Below are 13895 nucleotides of genomic sequence, written 5' to 3' on the forward strand. Positions count from 1 at the left end.
TCTATCTACACGGATGATGTGGTCTTATTCATCAGACCGACTGCCTTGGACCTTGAGTTTGTAAAGGAGGTGATGCACATCTTTGAGGAGGCGTCGGGGCTGAAAATCAACTACCAAAAAACTTCGGCGATCCTTATTAGACCTGGAGAGGGAGACACGGAGACAGTCGCAGCTGCTCTCCCTTGGAAGATTCAGGGTTTTCCGTGCAAATATCTAGGGCTCCAGCTTTCGATTAAGCAACTCACCTGTAACCAATGGCAGCCGCTGGTGGATGTGGTGCTGAACTTCCTACCAGGGTGGATGCGAGGTATGATAACCAGGCCGGGCAGACTGATTCTGGTCAACAGTGTGGTTAGGGCGAGGCCTATTCACCATCTGATTGCGGCGGATGCTCCGAAGTGGGCGCTAGATAGCATTGACAGAGGGTGTAAAGCCTTTTTCTGGGCTAGTTCAGAAGAGATACATGGGGGCAAGTGTCTGGTTGCTTGGAAGCGTGTCTATCGGCCGAAGGAGCTGGGGGGATTGGGCGTCATCGATCTTCGTACGCAAGGCATCGCTCTCCGCCTTAGATGGGAATGGCTCAGGCGAACGGATACCTCAAAGCCGTGGCACGGTCTGGCCATGTCCGCTGACAAAGAGATGCAGGCTGCGTTTGCCAGTTTGGTTCACTGGAAAGTTGGAGATGGGAACCGAGTGCTGTTTTGGAAGGATAGATGGGTCAATGGAATGTGAATTGCTGAGATTGCTCCGCTGGTGACTGGGAAGGTTAGAACCCAGACGGTGAACAGAAGATCGGTGAGGGAGGGCCTCTTCTTAGGCAATTGGATCAACGATATCAAGGGTGAGTTATCCACAGATGGACTGATGCAGTTTATTCACCTATGGGAGACCCTTAGCGAGCTGAACTTGGATCCTAACATGGGTGATCAGGCCATATGGAAGTGGAATGCCGCGGGCCAGTACTCGGCAGCCTCGGCGTACCGGATCATGAACGAGGGAGCTATTAAACTTGGATGCGCTAAGGGGCTGTGGAAGTGTTGGGCCCCACTGGCATGTAGATTGTTCATGTGGCTGGCCCTGCAGCACAGACTTTGGACTTCTGACAGACGATTTCGACATGGGTTGCAAGATGCCACGTCGGTCTGCTTTCTGTGTGATCAGGAGGAGGATTCGGTTGATCATATTATGCTACAGTGCGTCTACTCGAGGCAGATGTGGGTCCAATGCTTAAGGTGGGCCAATATAGACCTGCAGCTTGTGCCTTTGACCTCGGAGCGGTTGCAAGACTGGTGGCCCAGATCCCGGAAGAGCATGCCAAAGGGAGTTCGAAATGGGTTTGACTCTTTGGTCATGTTGATTTGTTGGAGTATTTGGAAGCAACGTAATGGGCGAGTATTTGGAGGAAGAGACACAATCAATGAATGGGAGCTATCGACAAGGATTTATCACGAGTTGCGACTTTGCTTAGCAGCAGGAGCTCAGAGTGTACATCAGTTGTGTGAGTAGTCGGGTAGTGTGGGTGTAGGGGTATTGTTGGTTTCCGTCGGAGTGTGGCGCGAGCCTGAAAACTCTTCTTGTAAATATTTCCTTCTTCTTGAAAACTCTTCATGTAAATATTTCCTTCTTCTATAAAGCTTAGGTATGCTCTTGGCGTACCCCTCAAAAAAAAAAGACTTTGTTTTGAAACTTAAGATCAATAAAATGACTTCGTGCATCATTTTGATGTAGAGGCAGGAGGAAATCCTCCTTTTCGAAAAAAAGGTACATACCACTACCTTGCAGGTTACAACACGTAAAAGATTTTACTTATAGTACTACTGAGAAGAAGACGAAGTCGCGTGTCCTGTTGTGCATGAGTGCTTCAGCCACATGTGATTAAAATTGACTCCATCCTGACCTCTTACAATACTAGGCAGTTTGTCTGAAGTTGATACACCCGTTTAACCAAATTTTAGGGGAAATTGCTGCTGTCTTTGCTTTGTGATCAGGAATTATCATGTGTTCATTTATTGTGGTGAATTCGATTGTGGGTTTGCTAGACAAGTTACCTGCTTGTTCTCGTATCGCATCCTTCACAGTATTTACCTCCGAAGCTACAACAGATTTGCAGCTAATCATGGCATGGACTCGTGTGAGGGAAGAGAGATGCTCGATGCCAAAACTCAAATTTCCATAGATACACAGTGCTTCCCGTGCGCTGAAGTCGAGCGTCAGCCTCTGTAGCTCCTTCATGGCTCCTGGTGTGAACTCCAGCTCCGTCCCACCAGATCGGCATATGAGCGACAATACTTTCACACACTTAAAGCCATGGTCCACGCCGACTTTGCACCTGCCTTCTGGGTTCCATTTGAGTTGTGAGCTGAATCTTATGCCACCTGAAGAAACTAACTTGAGAAGGACTAGATGAGGCAAACCTCCCAGGGCACGGACAGCTTCATCTTCTAATCGAACAATTTCAATATCCAAGTGGGTAACGCTGACAAGAGAGGCCATCCTGTGTGCAGTCCGTCCGAGGACTGGAACCGAGATTTTCAGCTCAAATCTTCGGAGCTGATCAGATGGAGGGAACTCCAGCGGTATGTCAAGCAAACCGAAATTGAGGCAATCAAGTGATAGGCAAGTAAGCTTATTAGACCTTGTAACCTCCATGAGGAAAGTCCTGACACTCTCGTTATCATTAGATAAGTGTGACCCATCCAATCTTATGCCGAGGACCCTCAGCCGCTCCGACTTCCTCAAGAGCTCTGCCACTGAATCGATTGTCCTGCTACTGTAGACACCAACAGTTGATACTTCTTCTAATCCTTGCATTTTCAGGATTTCGCTAGGCAGTTTGACGGTGCCGTCAATTAGCAGATGTGCCAACATTTTCTGTTTAGCTATAGAAGTAGGCAAAGTGCTCAGCATTTTTGTCTTCCTCAAATTCAGGGTCTCCAGCTGCCCTAGTTCTCCGATTTCCTCTGGTAAAGAATCGATTGCAGTCTCTGCAGCCCCCAGGTATCTCAGCAGAACCAATCCCCCGATGCCGTGAACTAGGACAAAATTCATTCATAGTATGTTTCGACATTTTGTTTCAGTTGCAGACCAACATTAGTCTTTACAATCCTGAAAAGAAAAGGCCCGCGCAACATATTCTTAGAAATAGTGAAGCACAATGTGCAGAGTCATTCCTGTGGAGCTGCCTTCTAAAAATGCATTATTAGAATCTGCCTTTATTCCATGAAGAAGCATCATTATTTCAAACAACTAGGCTAACGAATATTCATGGTGTTCCTGAAAGTAGAGGAAGGGGTTAATAGTTTTAAGTACATGACAAATCTGAAAGTTGCATATGAGGAACTCATGCTGACCTTCCAAATTGTGCTGAATGCAATGAGAGCTTTGCATTCTGACCTTCCAAATTGTGCTGAATGCTGACCTGACTTGCTGCTATCCTGAGGAGAAAAGATAAGTGGCAAGAACAATGAACTCCGTGCTAACAGTTAGGATTTGGAGCATAATTACAGCGAGATTAGCAAGGATACCATTAAAGAAGATTGGATAAATCAAAAAACAAATCAAGCACATCCCCTGTAGAACACTTACAAGCACTAGATTTAGAGAAAAGGGAGAAAGAAAATGACGTCTAATATATCCTCTCGAGGGGACATTGTTCCAGTGCACGCAAATAACCCCGAGAGGACGAAACACTGTTGTAATGAGCGTAAATAATGTTTCACCGGTGAGAAGCATGAACTGAAAAATGTTGGGATTACAGGGAAAACAAAAGCATTTCGTTGATGACCTTTCAGGCTTCACGTCGATAGCAAGGCATTGCCCAGCTCCTTTGATTGTCGCAGACAGCAGAGAGGCCCTTGTACGAAACCCACATACCCAGCAACCCGCCAATTCATGAAGGAACCAACAAATAATTTTTACACATGTGTTTCAGTGTAGCTATATGTATTAGGAAAGAACATTCTGAAATTTGGATGTGGACTACTATGTACGGTTTCTGGGCATGTCAAGTATAGTCTAGCCCGTGTTGGGTAGAATTGTAAGTTAGGGATTATACATTTATTGTCTCATAGGTCGCAGACTCACAGGTTTGGCATTTTCATACTGCTACAAGTTCTACTATTTTCGTACACCATTATATATGTACTAGAATGAAAGTAATACACGACCTCTGTTATGAACATACGTGCACATCCGTGTCAAATATTGATGAGTATCTAATATTGATGATATACATGGTGCCCATAAACTGTAGTACATGCTTGCTGACGAGTATTGAGTGCAAACAGAGCATCTCATTATCTCATACAGTCACATAAACATGTAGCTAGCCAAATATCCGTACAGATATGTGAAACTATAGCCAATAAATAATGTACCTATATAACTATATTATGATGATTGTTTGGGACCTTTTCCTTTCCTGAATATGCAGGTTATAGAAACTCATTTTCTGATATCGTAAAGCTCATCTTCAGGTTCATTACAGGTGCCAACTGGTTGCAATAATCTCCATTGTGGACAGTGCTTTGGAAATGGTGATAGATTTCTCTAGGGCTATAAACTGGATGCACTGCAATTTGAACTGTTCGAGCTTTGTTACAGTCAATGTTGATGCGGCCTAATTTTATCAAATATAGAGATAGATTTCAGAGCATGAATATGCTTATATTTCTAGAAGGAAAATTGCACCTATTATAAATATCAAGGTGCTTCATGCTATGTAGTAGTATGAGATAAATCCCTGATTTTGAAAACCCTTGATGTACGATCACGAGATGTCAAGATGTGTGGTGCTCTGGCAGGAATTAGTTCAAATATCATATTATCTTATCTTTTTATGAAGATATCTAAACATGAAAGAACTTAGGACTTCTATGAAATTGTAATATGTTAACATCGTCTCATATATTTCATGAAGGGTGCGGCAGTTCATCATCGTGATGGAAGGGTGTGGCTGCCGATGACAATTCCTCGCTTACTACCGCACAACGTGCAAATCAACTAAAACTATCCATAATCTATTTCAAAAATAGACGGGCGCGGCAACGCGCGCCATCATGATCTAGTGTAAATGAAGGTAAAGACAGCGTTCCTCACTTGTACGAAAATATCTTAACACATCAAATAGATCTTAGTTTGCAAAAGTTAATTAGCTGGATCATTGCTCTCTATGTACACATTGTTCTATTTGATTTCAATTACTTCTCAATTATATACTTCTCAACTAACTTGAGTGGGCCTATCTTACTTACTGATTTTTTGTTTTTTGAGTGGGCCTAGTTACTAGCTGCAGGCTTGCCGCACTACCAGCCCATCATTAGATAAAGTCTTGCAGGCTTGCAGCACCGATAGATAATACGGCGAGCAACTAAGCGCTCCTTCGGAAGCCTCGTAACGATCAGCGCCACTTGGCGCGCTCTCAGCCATTGCCACGTGTCGCGCTCTGGGTGCTCCCTCCGGATTTTATTTTTTTATTTTTTTGCACACGTTTTCGGCTTTTAAACAGTTTTTTTTCTGTTTTTTTTGACGTTTTGGTTTTCCACCGGTCTTCCCTAGCTTTTCGACAAAAAAAATCGAAATTATTTTTTGCGCAAAAAACACATTTTTTTGCGCAAAAAACACATTTTTTTTGTGAGAGGCATGGTTTTGTTTTCGCGAGAGGTATGGTTGTGCTTTCGCGAGAGGCCGTGCCTCTTGAAAATGAAAAAATAACGCGTTTTTTTTTCTTTCGCGAGAGGCACGATTTTGCTTCCGCGAGAGGCACGGTTGTGCTTTCACGAGAGTCACGGCCTTGCCTCTTGGAAACGAAAAAAACACGTTTTCTATTTTTTTTTCTTTTCGCAAGAGGCACGGTTTTACTTCCGCGAGAGGCACGATTGTGCTTCCGCGAGAGTCACGGCCGTGCCTCCTCAGAAACAAAAAAAAATGCGTTTTCTGTTTTTTTTCGCAAGAGGCACGGTTTTGCTTCCGCGAGAGGCACGGTTGTGATTTCGTCATAGGGACGGACGTGCCTCTTTCGAAAAGAGAAAAAACCCGTGCTCCTGGTTCGGTTTTTTCGTCCGGTTTTTTTCGCGAAAAAAAGTTCGTCAAAACCTATCAACATGGGATCTAGTTTTGAAGATCTCGACGCGAGGAATCCAACGGCAAAAGCGGTTCGAGATTTGGACGCACGGTTTAAGAGATAAAACGTTTTGAATAAACGGATCTACGAAAAAAGAAAAACTTCCGGGTTGCGACAAGTGGCGCACATGCAACACGCCACTTGTCGCAACCTGGAGAAGTTGGAATAATCTTCACAAGGAGTACTCCTTAACTAGTGATTTCGGATAATATGCCCCCTCCCTTCTCGCCCGTGGCCAGTTTGATCCGTCCGCCTCCTCTAGTCTCCATGAGACCATGACGACCTAGGTCTCTCTCTTGTTAGAGCATCTCCTGCCATTGGCCCCCCAGGGGGCGCCTAAAATCGCCGCCTGGGGGTGAGCCGGTGAAAAAAAAGGCCCGAGGGTGAGTTGGTCCGCAGTCGCCGGCCCCATGGCCACCCCCAGATGCGCATAATTTTTTCAAAAAAAAAAGTTTGGCAAAGTTCGGTTAAACACAGCTAAATTTCGGCAAACCTTGGCATATATTGACATGTTCGGCGATACATAGCAAAATATAACTAAAAAAATAAATCGCTGAGCGCCGAGTAGTCGGGGTCGTCGCCGCCATCCTCGCCGCCGTCGTCGGCGGCCTTCTCCTCCTTGATGCGGTCGTCCCTGGTGGACCCCTGACCGGCGTCACCAACGCGGACTGGTGGCGGCGGCGCGTCGTCGTCGTCGCTGTCCTCGATGACGACGACTCCTCCTTCGTCGCGGCCCCGGCGGCGCACTGGCGCTCCCTCGCCATCTTCGGGGAGTCCTTGCGCGCCCATTCCAAGGCCGCGTCGTCGTCGAGCTCCACGTCGTCGTGCTCCGTCTTCACGGCGGGGAGGCCCGGCTCCGTCTTCACCGGTGCTAGCCCCGACCCCGTCTTTGGCTTGACGAAGCGCGGAGGAGCCGACGAGGAGGCGCACCGGCCGCCCTCGTTGATGACGATGCCGACGCTGCGAGTGCGCTGGCCGAGCGGCGTCTCCGCCGCGGGCTCGGCCTTGACGCCGAGCAGCGCCGGAGAGCCGGAGAAGTGCGAAGAAGCCCGTGAGGAGGAGTGCGAGGAGAACGACGAGGAGGAGTCGAACCTCCTGGGCATCCATTGCCCGACGCGTCGGCGATGGGCCGGGGCGGCCGTCCTCGCCGGGGGAGGGTATGACAGCGGTGGGTTGTTGCCGCCCTCAAGGTGCGTCAGCACGCCCTCGAGCGTGCGGCCGGGGACGCCCCACCACAGGTGGCGCCCCTCGCTGTTCTTCGTGCCACCCACCACCTGCGCCCCGTAGGTGGACTTCAGCCTCTGCTGTTGACGACGCTCGAAGTACGCCGCCCACGCCGCGTGGTTGTCGGCGGCGTACTGGGGGAGGGCGTGCTGCTCGTCGTTGAGGGAGGCACCCACGATCTCAACCTCGTCAGCGAAGTAGCCAGGGCGCGCCACGACGTCGGGCAACGGGGGAATGGCACTCCCCCGTTGCTGAGCCTCCATCCCGTCGGCCCGGCGCGCATGTCCGGTGGCGCCGGGATGTTGGCCTCGAACAGGAGCCATGACTCCTGTTCGCGCAGCGAGCGGCGGCCGAAACCGTTGGCCGTTGCCTCATTGCCGGGGAAACGCTTGACCATCGGGGCAGGGGGGGAGGGAGAGGGAGGGCTCGGAGGCGGCGCACGGGAGAGGGAGAGGGAGGGCTCGGCGGCGGCGCACAAGAGGGAGAGCTCGGCGGCTAGGGCTTGGTGTGGCTGGAGGGAGGCCACCGGCTTATATAGCCGCGCCCGTGTGTACACCGCGCCTGTGTGTACACCGCCCGCGGGAGGGGAGGCGTCGGCGCGCCGCCCCGTGACGCGCTGCCCGTGAGGAATCAATGGCAAGGCTGACCGTCGGCGGCAGCCTTGGCATTGATTCCCGCGGGAACCGAGGCGATGAGGGCGACGAAGCCCCCGTGTCACTGACTCGGCGGGCCCGCGGCTCTTTCGCGCCAAAAACGATTCGCCCGGCGCCCCGGACGCCCCCTAGCGCGTCGGGTTCGGGCTGGGTCCGCCGGCGATGATTTCGGCCCAGGCCGGCGAAAATCGAGCTCCTGAGAACGCGACTAGGCGGTCGTCTTTTCGGCGCCGGCGCGAAAAAATCGCCGAGAAGGCCTTTCTGGGGGCGTGGCTGGAGATGCTCTTACTCAAAAAAAGAAATAAAACCTAGGTCTCTCTTCTCTCCTCGATCGACCGCGGACGGTCCCCTTCGCAATTCTCAGTTACGCCCTTGTTTTTTTGTTTTTTGGCTGAGAATTGAGATATCAGGTAATTTAGACGTCGACTTCATCGATTAATCCTTACAAATCTTGACGCATTATGAATTCCTTGTTCAATAGACTAGGCAGTTCTTTTTTAAATTGTCTATTTTGAGAGTTGGCTCGCTCTTGTGTTTTGCTGACGCTCAGCCACGTATGCAGATCATGGAGGGCCAGCCCATGGTGAGCTATTCGGCAGGATCAGTGAACTCTATTGTCTACAAGCTCACCAAGCTAAAGGATTGCGCCCATGGGAAACGCTTGACCATCGGGGCAGGGGGGGAGGGAGAGGGAGGGCTCGGAGGCGGCGCACGGGAGAGGGAGAGGGAGGGCTCGGCGGCGGCGCACAAGAGGGAGAGCTCGGCGGCTAGGGCTTGGTGTGGCTGGAGGGAGGCCACCGGCTTATATAGCCGCGCCCGTGTGTACACCGCGCCTGTGTGTACACCGCCCGCGGGAGGGGAGGCGTCGGCGCGCCGCCCCGTGACGCGCTGCCCGTGAGGAATCAATGGCAAGGCTGACCGTCGGCGGCAGCCTTGGCATTGATTCCCGCGGGAACCGAGGCGATGAGGGCGACGAAGCCCCCGTGTCACTGACTCGGCGGGCCCGCGGCTCTTTCGCGCCAAAAACGATTCGCCCGGCGCCCCGGACGCCCCCTAGCGCGTCGGGTTCGGGCTGGGTCCGCCGGCGATGATTTCGGCCCAGGCCGGCGAAAATCGAGCTCCTGAGAACGCGACTAGGCGGTCGTCTTTTCGGCGCCGGCGCGAAAAAATCGCCGAGAAGGCCTTTCTGGGGGCGTGGCTGGAGATGCTCTTACTCAAAAAAAGAAATAAAACCTAGGTCTCTCTTCTCTCCTCGATCGACCGCGGACGGTCCCCTTCGCAATTCTCAGTTACGCCCTTGTTTTTTTGTTTTTTGGCTGAGAATTGAGATATCAGGTAATTTAGACGTCGACTTCATCGATTAATCCTTACAAATCTTGACGCATTATGAATTCCTTGTTCAATAGACTAGGCAGTTCTTTTTTAAATTGTCTATTTTGAGAGTTGGCTCGCTCTTGTGTTTTGCTGACGCTCAGCCACGTATGCAGATCATGGAGGGCCAGCCCATGGTGAGCTATTCGGCAGGATCAGTGAACTCTATTGTCTACAAGCTCACCAAGCTAAAGGATTGCGCCCTTGTAATTGAAGGGTTACAAAAGGATCTTATGATTCTTTTGGAGAGTTTCAGCCAAGTGGCTGTGTTGCCAAGTAAGATGAATTGGCAAGTCCAAGTGTGGATGAAAATTGTGAGGGAGTTGGTCTTCGACATCGAGGACTGGATCGATCAGGTGCCGGCGATGCCAAACACAGGGGGCCAACTACTGGATTTAGAAGATGAAGTGAAAAGATTCAAGGCCCGGATCGAGCACGCGCGTGAGCTCTGTGAAAGATACGGTCTTGTTATTGAAGTGCCGTCTGAACTTCGTGATCCTGCTTCTTTACCCGGCCACGCCCAAGTTACAGTTGATTCACATATACTTTTCGAGGAGAAAACTGCCCTTGTCGGGATGGAAGTTCCAATGGATGAGCTTGTCAAGCATCTCACTGGTGAGCATGAGAAGAGGCGGAAGGTGGTTTCCATCCTCGGGGTGGAAGGCCTTGGTAAGACTACTCTTGCCAAGGAGGTTTATTCAAAGATTCAAGGGAACTTTGAGTGCCGAGCTTTTGTTACTCTTGGCCGGAGACCATCCATTACGGAGACTGTGCAGGAAATACTTTGTCAAGTAAACCCCTCTGCAGAAAAGAAAATAAACCTGAAGATTGATCCTAGGCGTGGAAGGGGCGCAGCCCAGGATCTGAAAAAACTCCTCACTGAGCTTTGGAAGTACCTCGCCACAAAGAGGTACTGCCTTGCAGTTTAATTACCTCTTCCTTATCTAGGTTTCTTGACTTGACGTGTTTTATTTAGTAGGAAGTTGAAATTTCGGGAAATAAACCATGTACCCAGCCCAGAATACATCTTGAGGAAAGCACTCGTAATGGTAGATATGTTTTGTTCAACGTAGTATGTACTTCTTAGGCATCTGAACTTTTATATATTAAACTTCATTTGGGAAGAGAATCAACTAGTTAGAGGGGTGGTTGTACACCCAGCCTACCAAGGATCGAATTCCAGGTGGCAATACTTGGGTGTTCTTTTGTTACAAAGTAGTCAAATTCACTTAGATCTTCTCATCTTAGGTTGTGCTTGGTTTTTGTCCAAGGCTGCCATACCAAAAGATTGATTATCCAAACTTTGGTAAAGGATTTTCTTGCCTATGGATTGGCCAACATTGGCTAAAAGAATGAGCTAGAGTTGGCAAAAGAGCATTGCCATGCCAAAAATTTGGCCCTCGGTCCACCCGAAGATTTAGTTTTTTTTTATTAATGTATCTATACTGCTTTTTTGGTCAAATCAACAGCATATGTCTGATGCTGATTTTTTTTAGGTGGCACACCCTAATGTCCCTGGCTCTAGTATGACCTCATCTAAAAAAAGATCAATGTTTTGATCATGGTCGAGAGCCGAAAAATTGACAGGGTACACTTTGGTCACAAACCAAATATACCCTTAATCCAATATTCGACAACCCTCTCATTTTCTTCGTAGTAGGAAAATTGTTTTGGGATAGAAATTTCTCGACATCAGCCAATAGATGGTGTATGTTTTCTGTTTCATGGTTATCGTGGAAGTTTCTAAGGGAATCTGCAATAGAAATCGATACATGCATACATAAATCAATTTCATGTAAAAAAAGTTACATAAATCAATTTGAAAACCAAAACGGTAACTGGTAGCTGCTCGGTCAGTGTTGAGTAGCGATTAACAGTGAATCGTCCGATATTTGTAACTTTGCGAATTTCTATGTATGTGAAGTTGTATATTTATCTTACTTTTTGAATTGTCATAGTAGCTTATACTGATTTGTCATTTAATATGTCAGGTATTTCATCTTAGTGGATGGCTTATGGAGCACACAGGCTTGGAAAATTATCAATTCTGCTTTGCCCAACGAGAATAATGGAAGCAGGGTATTGACAACAACATGCATCAGTGCTGTTGCTCAACATTGTTCTGTACGTCCAATGGATATCTATCGGATTGAGCCACTTAACGAGGAGATGTCTGCAAGATTATACCTAAAATTAACTCGGCAAAAAGAATGGCCGGCTGATCATGCTGAAGTAACCAAAAACATGTTTAAAATGTGTGGTGGCATGCCATTGGCCCTAGTTCTTGCAGCTGGCTTATTAGCAGCAAAATGCAAAGAACTACCAGAGCCTGAGATATCTGTTGTTTCATCAGTGGAGCAATATTCCAAATCAGATGGGATTATGAAGACACTGCAGATGAGTTATGATGCTTTGTCTTTGCCTCTGAGGTCTTGCTTGTTGTACCTAAGTGTCTTTCGAGGAGGTTGCACCATCAAGAAGGACCGTCTGATACGATTATGGATTGCTGAAAGACTTATCCGTCGAAAAGATGATGAAAGAAGAGCTCAAGAAATAAGACGTGATGGAGGAGAAGAAACGAGAGTTGAAGGAGGTGAAATCATAGGATATGAAGAAAATGGAGGTAAAGAAACAGGAGACGAAAAAAGCTTGTGGGAGACAGGGCAGCTCTACTTCAAAGAGCTCATCATCAGGAGACTGATTCAGCCTGTGTTCAACTACAATGATGACCAGCCAGAGGGTTGCACCGTTCACGGTGTAATTCTTGATTTCATCAATTCTTTGTCGAGCAAAGGTAACTTTGTTACAGTTGGTGGTGCTCATTTGAGCACAGACACGGTTCGGCGATTCTCGCTGGACTGCTTTAACAACAATGACGAAGACAGAGATGCCACCTTGGCATCATTTGCTATACACTTATCTAGAGTGCGATCGGGGGAGCCCTCATCTCTCATCGAGTATGTATGCACTATGGGAATACAACCATTTATTGCACCTTTGTTGTGCAAACCAGCTACCTTAACCGTTTTTACAACGTGAGGGAAAAAAACAGGCAATTGTTTCCATGAGTGCACGTCAGAGATGAGGGCTCTGAAGAATGTTCCATCTTAAAACCAATAACTGAAAGCAATATTCAGTACGTAGTACCAGTATACAAATAGTTTTTCCAATGATGCTGGATTAATCAACAAGCAAGAGAATATGTCCTCTCTCTTAATTTATAGAACAACCTGAACAGTAAGCTATAATATCCTCAAGTCACGACTAACACGCACGCACTGAGCTATCATAAATTCAGGACCTACTTGTGCAATTTTTCGATCGTTTTTGCATGTGTCTGGCTTTGTGTTAATTTAATCAAGAGAAATTTTGATTTGGTTCATCAACCAACATCAGGGGAAACACAACAAATCATGCATGTGATGCATCAGAGTTCGCTCATAGGTGCATCATGCGTGAACTGAAAAACTTCTAAGCATGGATAATAAATGATAAAACACTTTTTTTTTGTGGGAAAAATGATAAAACACTTGAATTCTAACGAGAGAGGAAGAAGGCTTGAGAGGGTGGCAGTGTAGTTACCTGTCCGAAAGCCATCTGAGATTATGAACTGGTGAGCAAGAAAATCCACAGCACAAAGCTCCAGAATCTGCCCAAATCAATCCACCAGACGTACCATAGCAATGTTCCTGTCGGAGTACAGAGCGTCGGCAAACAGTGGCAGGGGAGAAAGCATTATATAGTAGTAGTACCAAAGGGCATAGGAAAGAACTGCCACATTACCAGCCATGAATGCCATGATTGCGTGGTTCAAGAGAGAAAGAAGCAGTTTCTAGCAGAGGAGGCGTCCGCCATTATCGCCCTCGCACCCACCTTTCTTCACCCGCGCGCCTCCTCTAATCCCTCGCGCACCTCGCATCCAACCGCGTGCTGGAGCCCATCGGCTGGAGCCGGATCCCGCTCCTCCAGTCCATCCCAGCGCGCCCATGGACTTGCCTCCGACCCTCACCTCCGGTGGATCGAATCGACCGACGCACATCGGCTGCTCCTGTGCGCGCCTCGCAGCGGTCGATCCCAGCCCGCCCATCGAGTTACCTCGATCCCGCACCTCCGGTGGATTGAATCGACGGACACACACAGGCTGCTCCTCGTGTGCCTTGCATCAATCTGGACGCGGTCGCTTCTCGCTTGTGTGCGGCTCGCGTGGGCGGTTTTTTTAGCAACTCCCCGCACGATCCTAGAATGGGCTGGCCGAGGGCCCAATTCACCAGAGGCATTCGTTTCGGCGCCTGGAGCAGCAGCCACAGTCGGGCCAGATATCGTACAGTGCGGCGCAGATTGCTTCCCAGATGTGATCTGATGGCCAGAAACTGTCAGATCGAAAAACGTACGGCGAAAACGCGAATCGCTGAGAGAGTTCGGATTAGGTTTAATTATACTGTCCTTAATGGCACAACGTGAGCCGCATCCTGATTTTGGTGATTTTAAAATTGTAGGCTACACAATGATCATTTGGTTGGTACTTC

At 48.3% G+C, this 13895-nt stretch overlaps 2 protein-coding genes across 6 annotated transcripts; one reads left to right on the plus strand and one right to left on the minus strand.

Moving 5' to 3' along the window:
* Positions 1-1693: 1693 nt before the first annotated feature.
* LOC119326705 lies at positions 1694-13606 on the minus strand. 5 transcript variants are annotated; one of them, XM_037600324.1, is made up of 4 exons: positions 13243-13606; positions 12952-13058; positions 3351-3434; positions 1694-3273 (listed from the first exon to the last, which is right to left on the minus strand). In XM_037600324.1, the coding sequence occupies exon 4, from the start codon at positions 3046-3048 to the stop codon at positions 1909-1911; it is 1140 nt and encodes a 379-aa protein (XP_037456221.1). In that variant the 5' UTR covers positions 3049-3273; positions 3351-3434; positions 12952-13058; positions 13243-13606; the 3' UTR covers positions 1694-1908. The 5 variants fall into 5 exon arrangements, with proteins under 5 accessions (XP_037456221.1, XP_037456224.1, XP_037456223.1 ...); XM_037600327.1 differs by having other exon boundaries at positions 3351-3426; positions 13153-13606; XM_037600326.1 differs by having other exon boundaries at positions 3351-3429; positions 13153-13606.
* On the plus strand, positions 9392-12884 carry LOC119326704 (disease resistance protein RGA5-like). The gene is made up of 3 exons (XM_037600322.1): positions 9392-9810; positions 9847-10279; positions 11361-12884. Exons 1-3 carry the CDS (start codon positions 9480-9482, stop codon positions 12406-12408), a joined length of 1812 nt encoding a protein of 603 aa, XP_037456219.1. The 5' UTR covers positions 9392-9479; the 3' UTR covers positions 12409-12884.
* Positions 13607-13895: the final 289 nt, after the last annotated feature.

The sequence above is a fragment of the Triticum dicoccoides genome, chromosome 6B (assembly GCF_002162155.2).
Source record: "Triticum dicoccoides isolate Atlit2015 ecotype Zavitan chromosome 6B, WEW_v2.0, whole genome shotgun sequence".
Classification (NCBI taxonomy): domain Eukaryota; kingdom Viridiplantae; phylum Streptophyta; class Magnoliopsida; order Poales; family Poaceae; genus Triticum; species Triticum dicoccoides.

Coding starts and splice junctions, on each gene's coding strand:
- LOC119326704 (XM_037600322.1), top strand. CDS start 9,480: ATGCAGATCATGGAGGGCCAGCCCATGGTGAGCTATTCGGCAGGATCA. Junction 9,811..9,846: donor GGCCCGGATCGAGCACGCGC/GTGAGCTCTGTG, acceptor TTGTTATTGAAG/TGCCGTCTGAACTTCGTGAT. Junction 10,280..11,360: donor AAGTACCTCGCCACAAAGAG/GTACTGCCTTGC, acceptor TTAATATGTCAG/GTATTTCATCTTAGTGGATG.
- LOC119326705 (XM_037600324.1), bottom strand. CDS start 3,048: ATGAATTTTGTCCTAGTTCACGGCATCGGGGGATTGGTTCTGCTGAGA.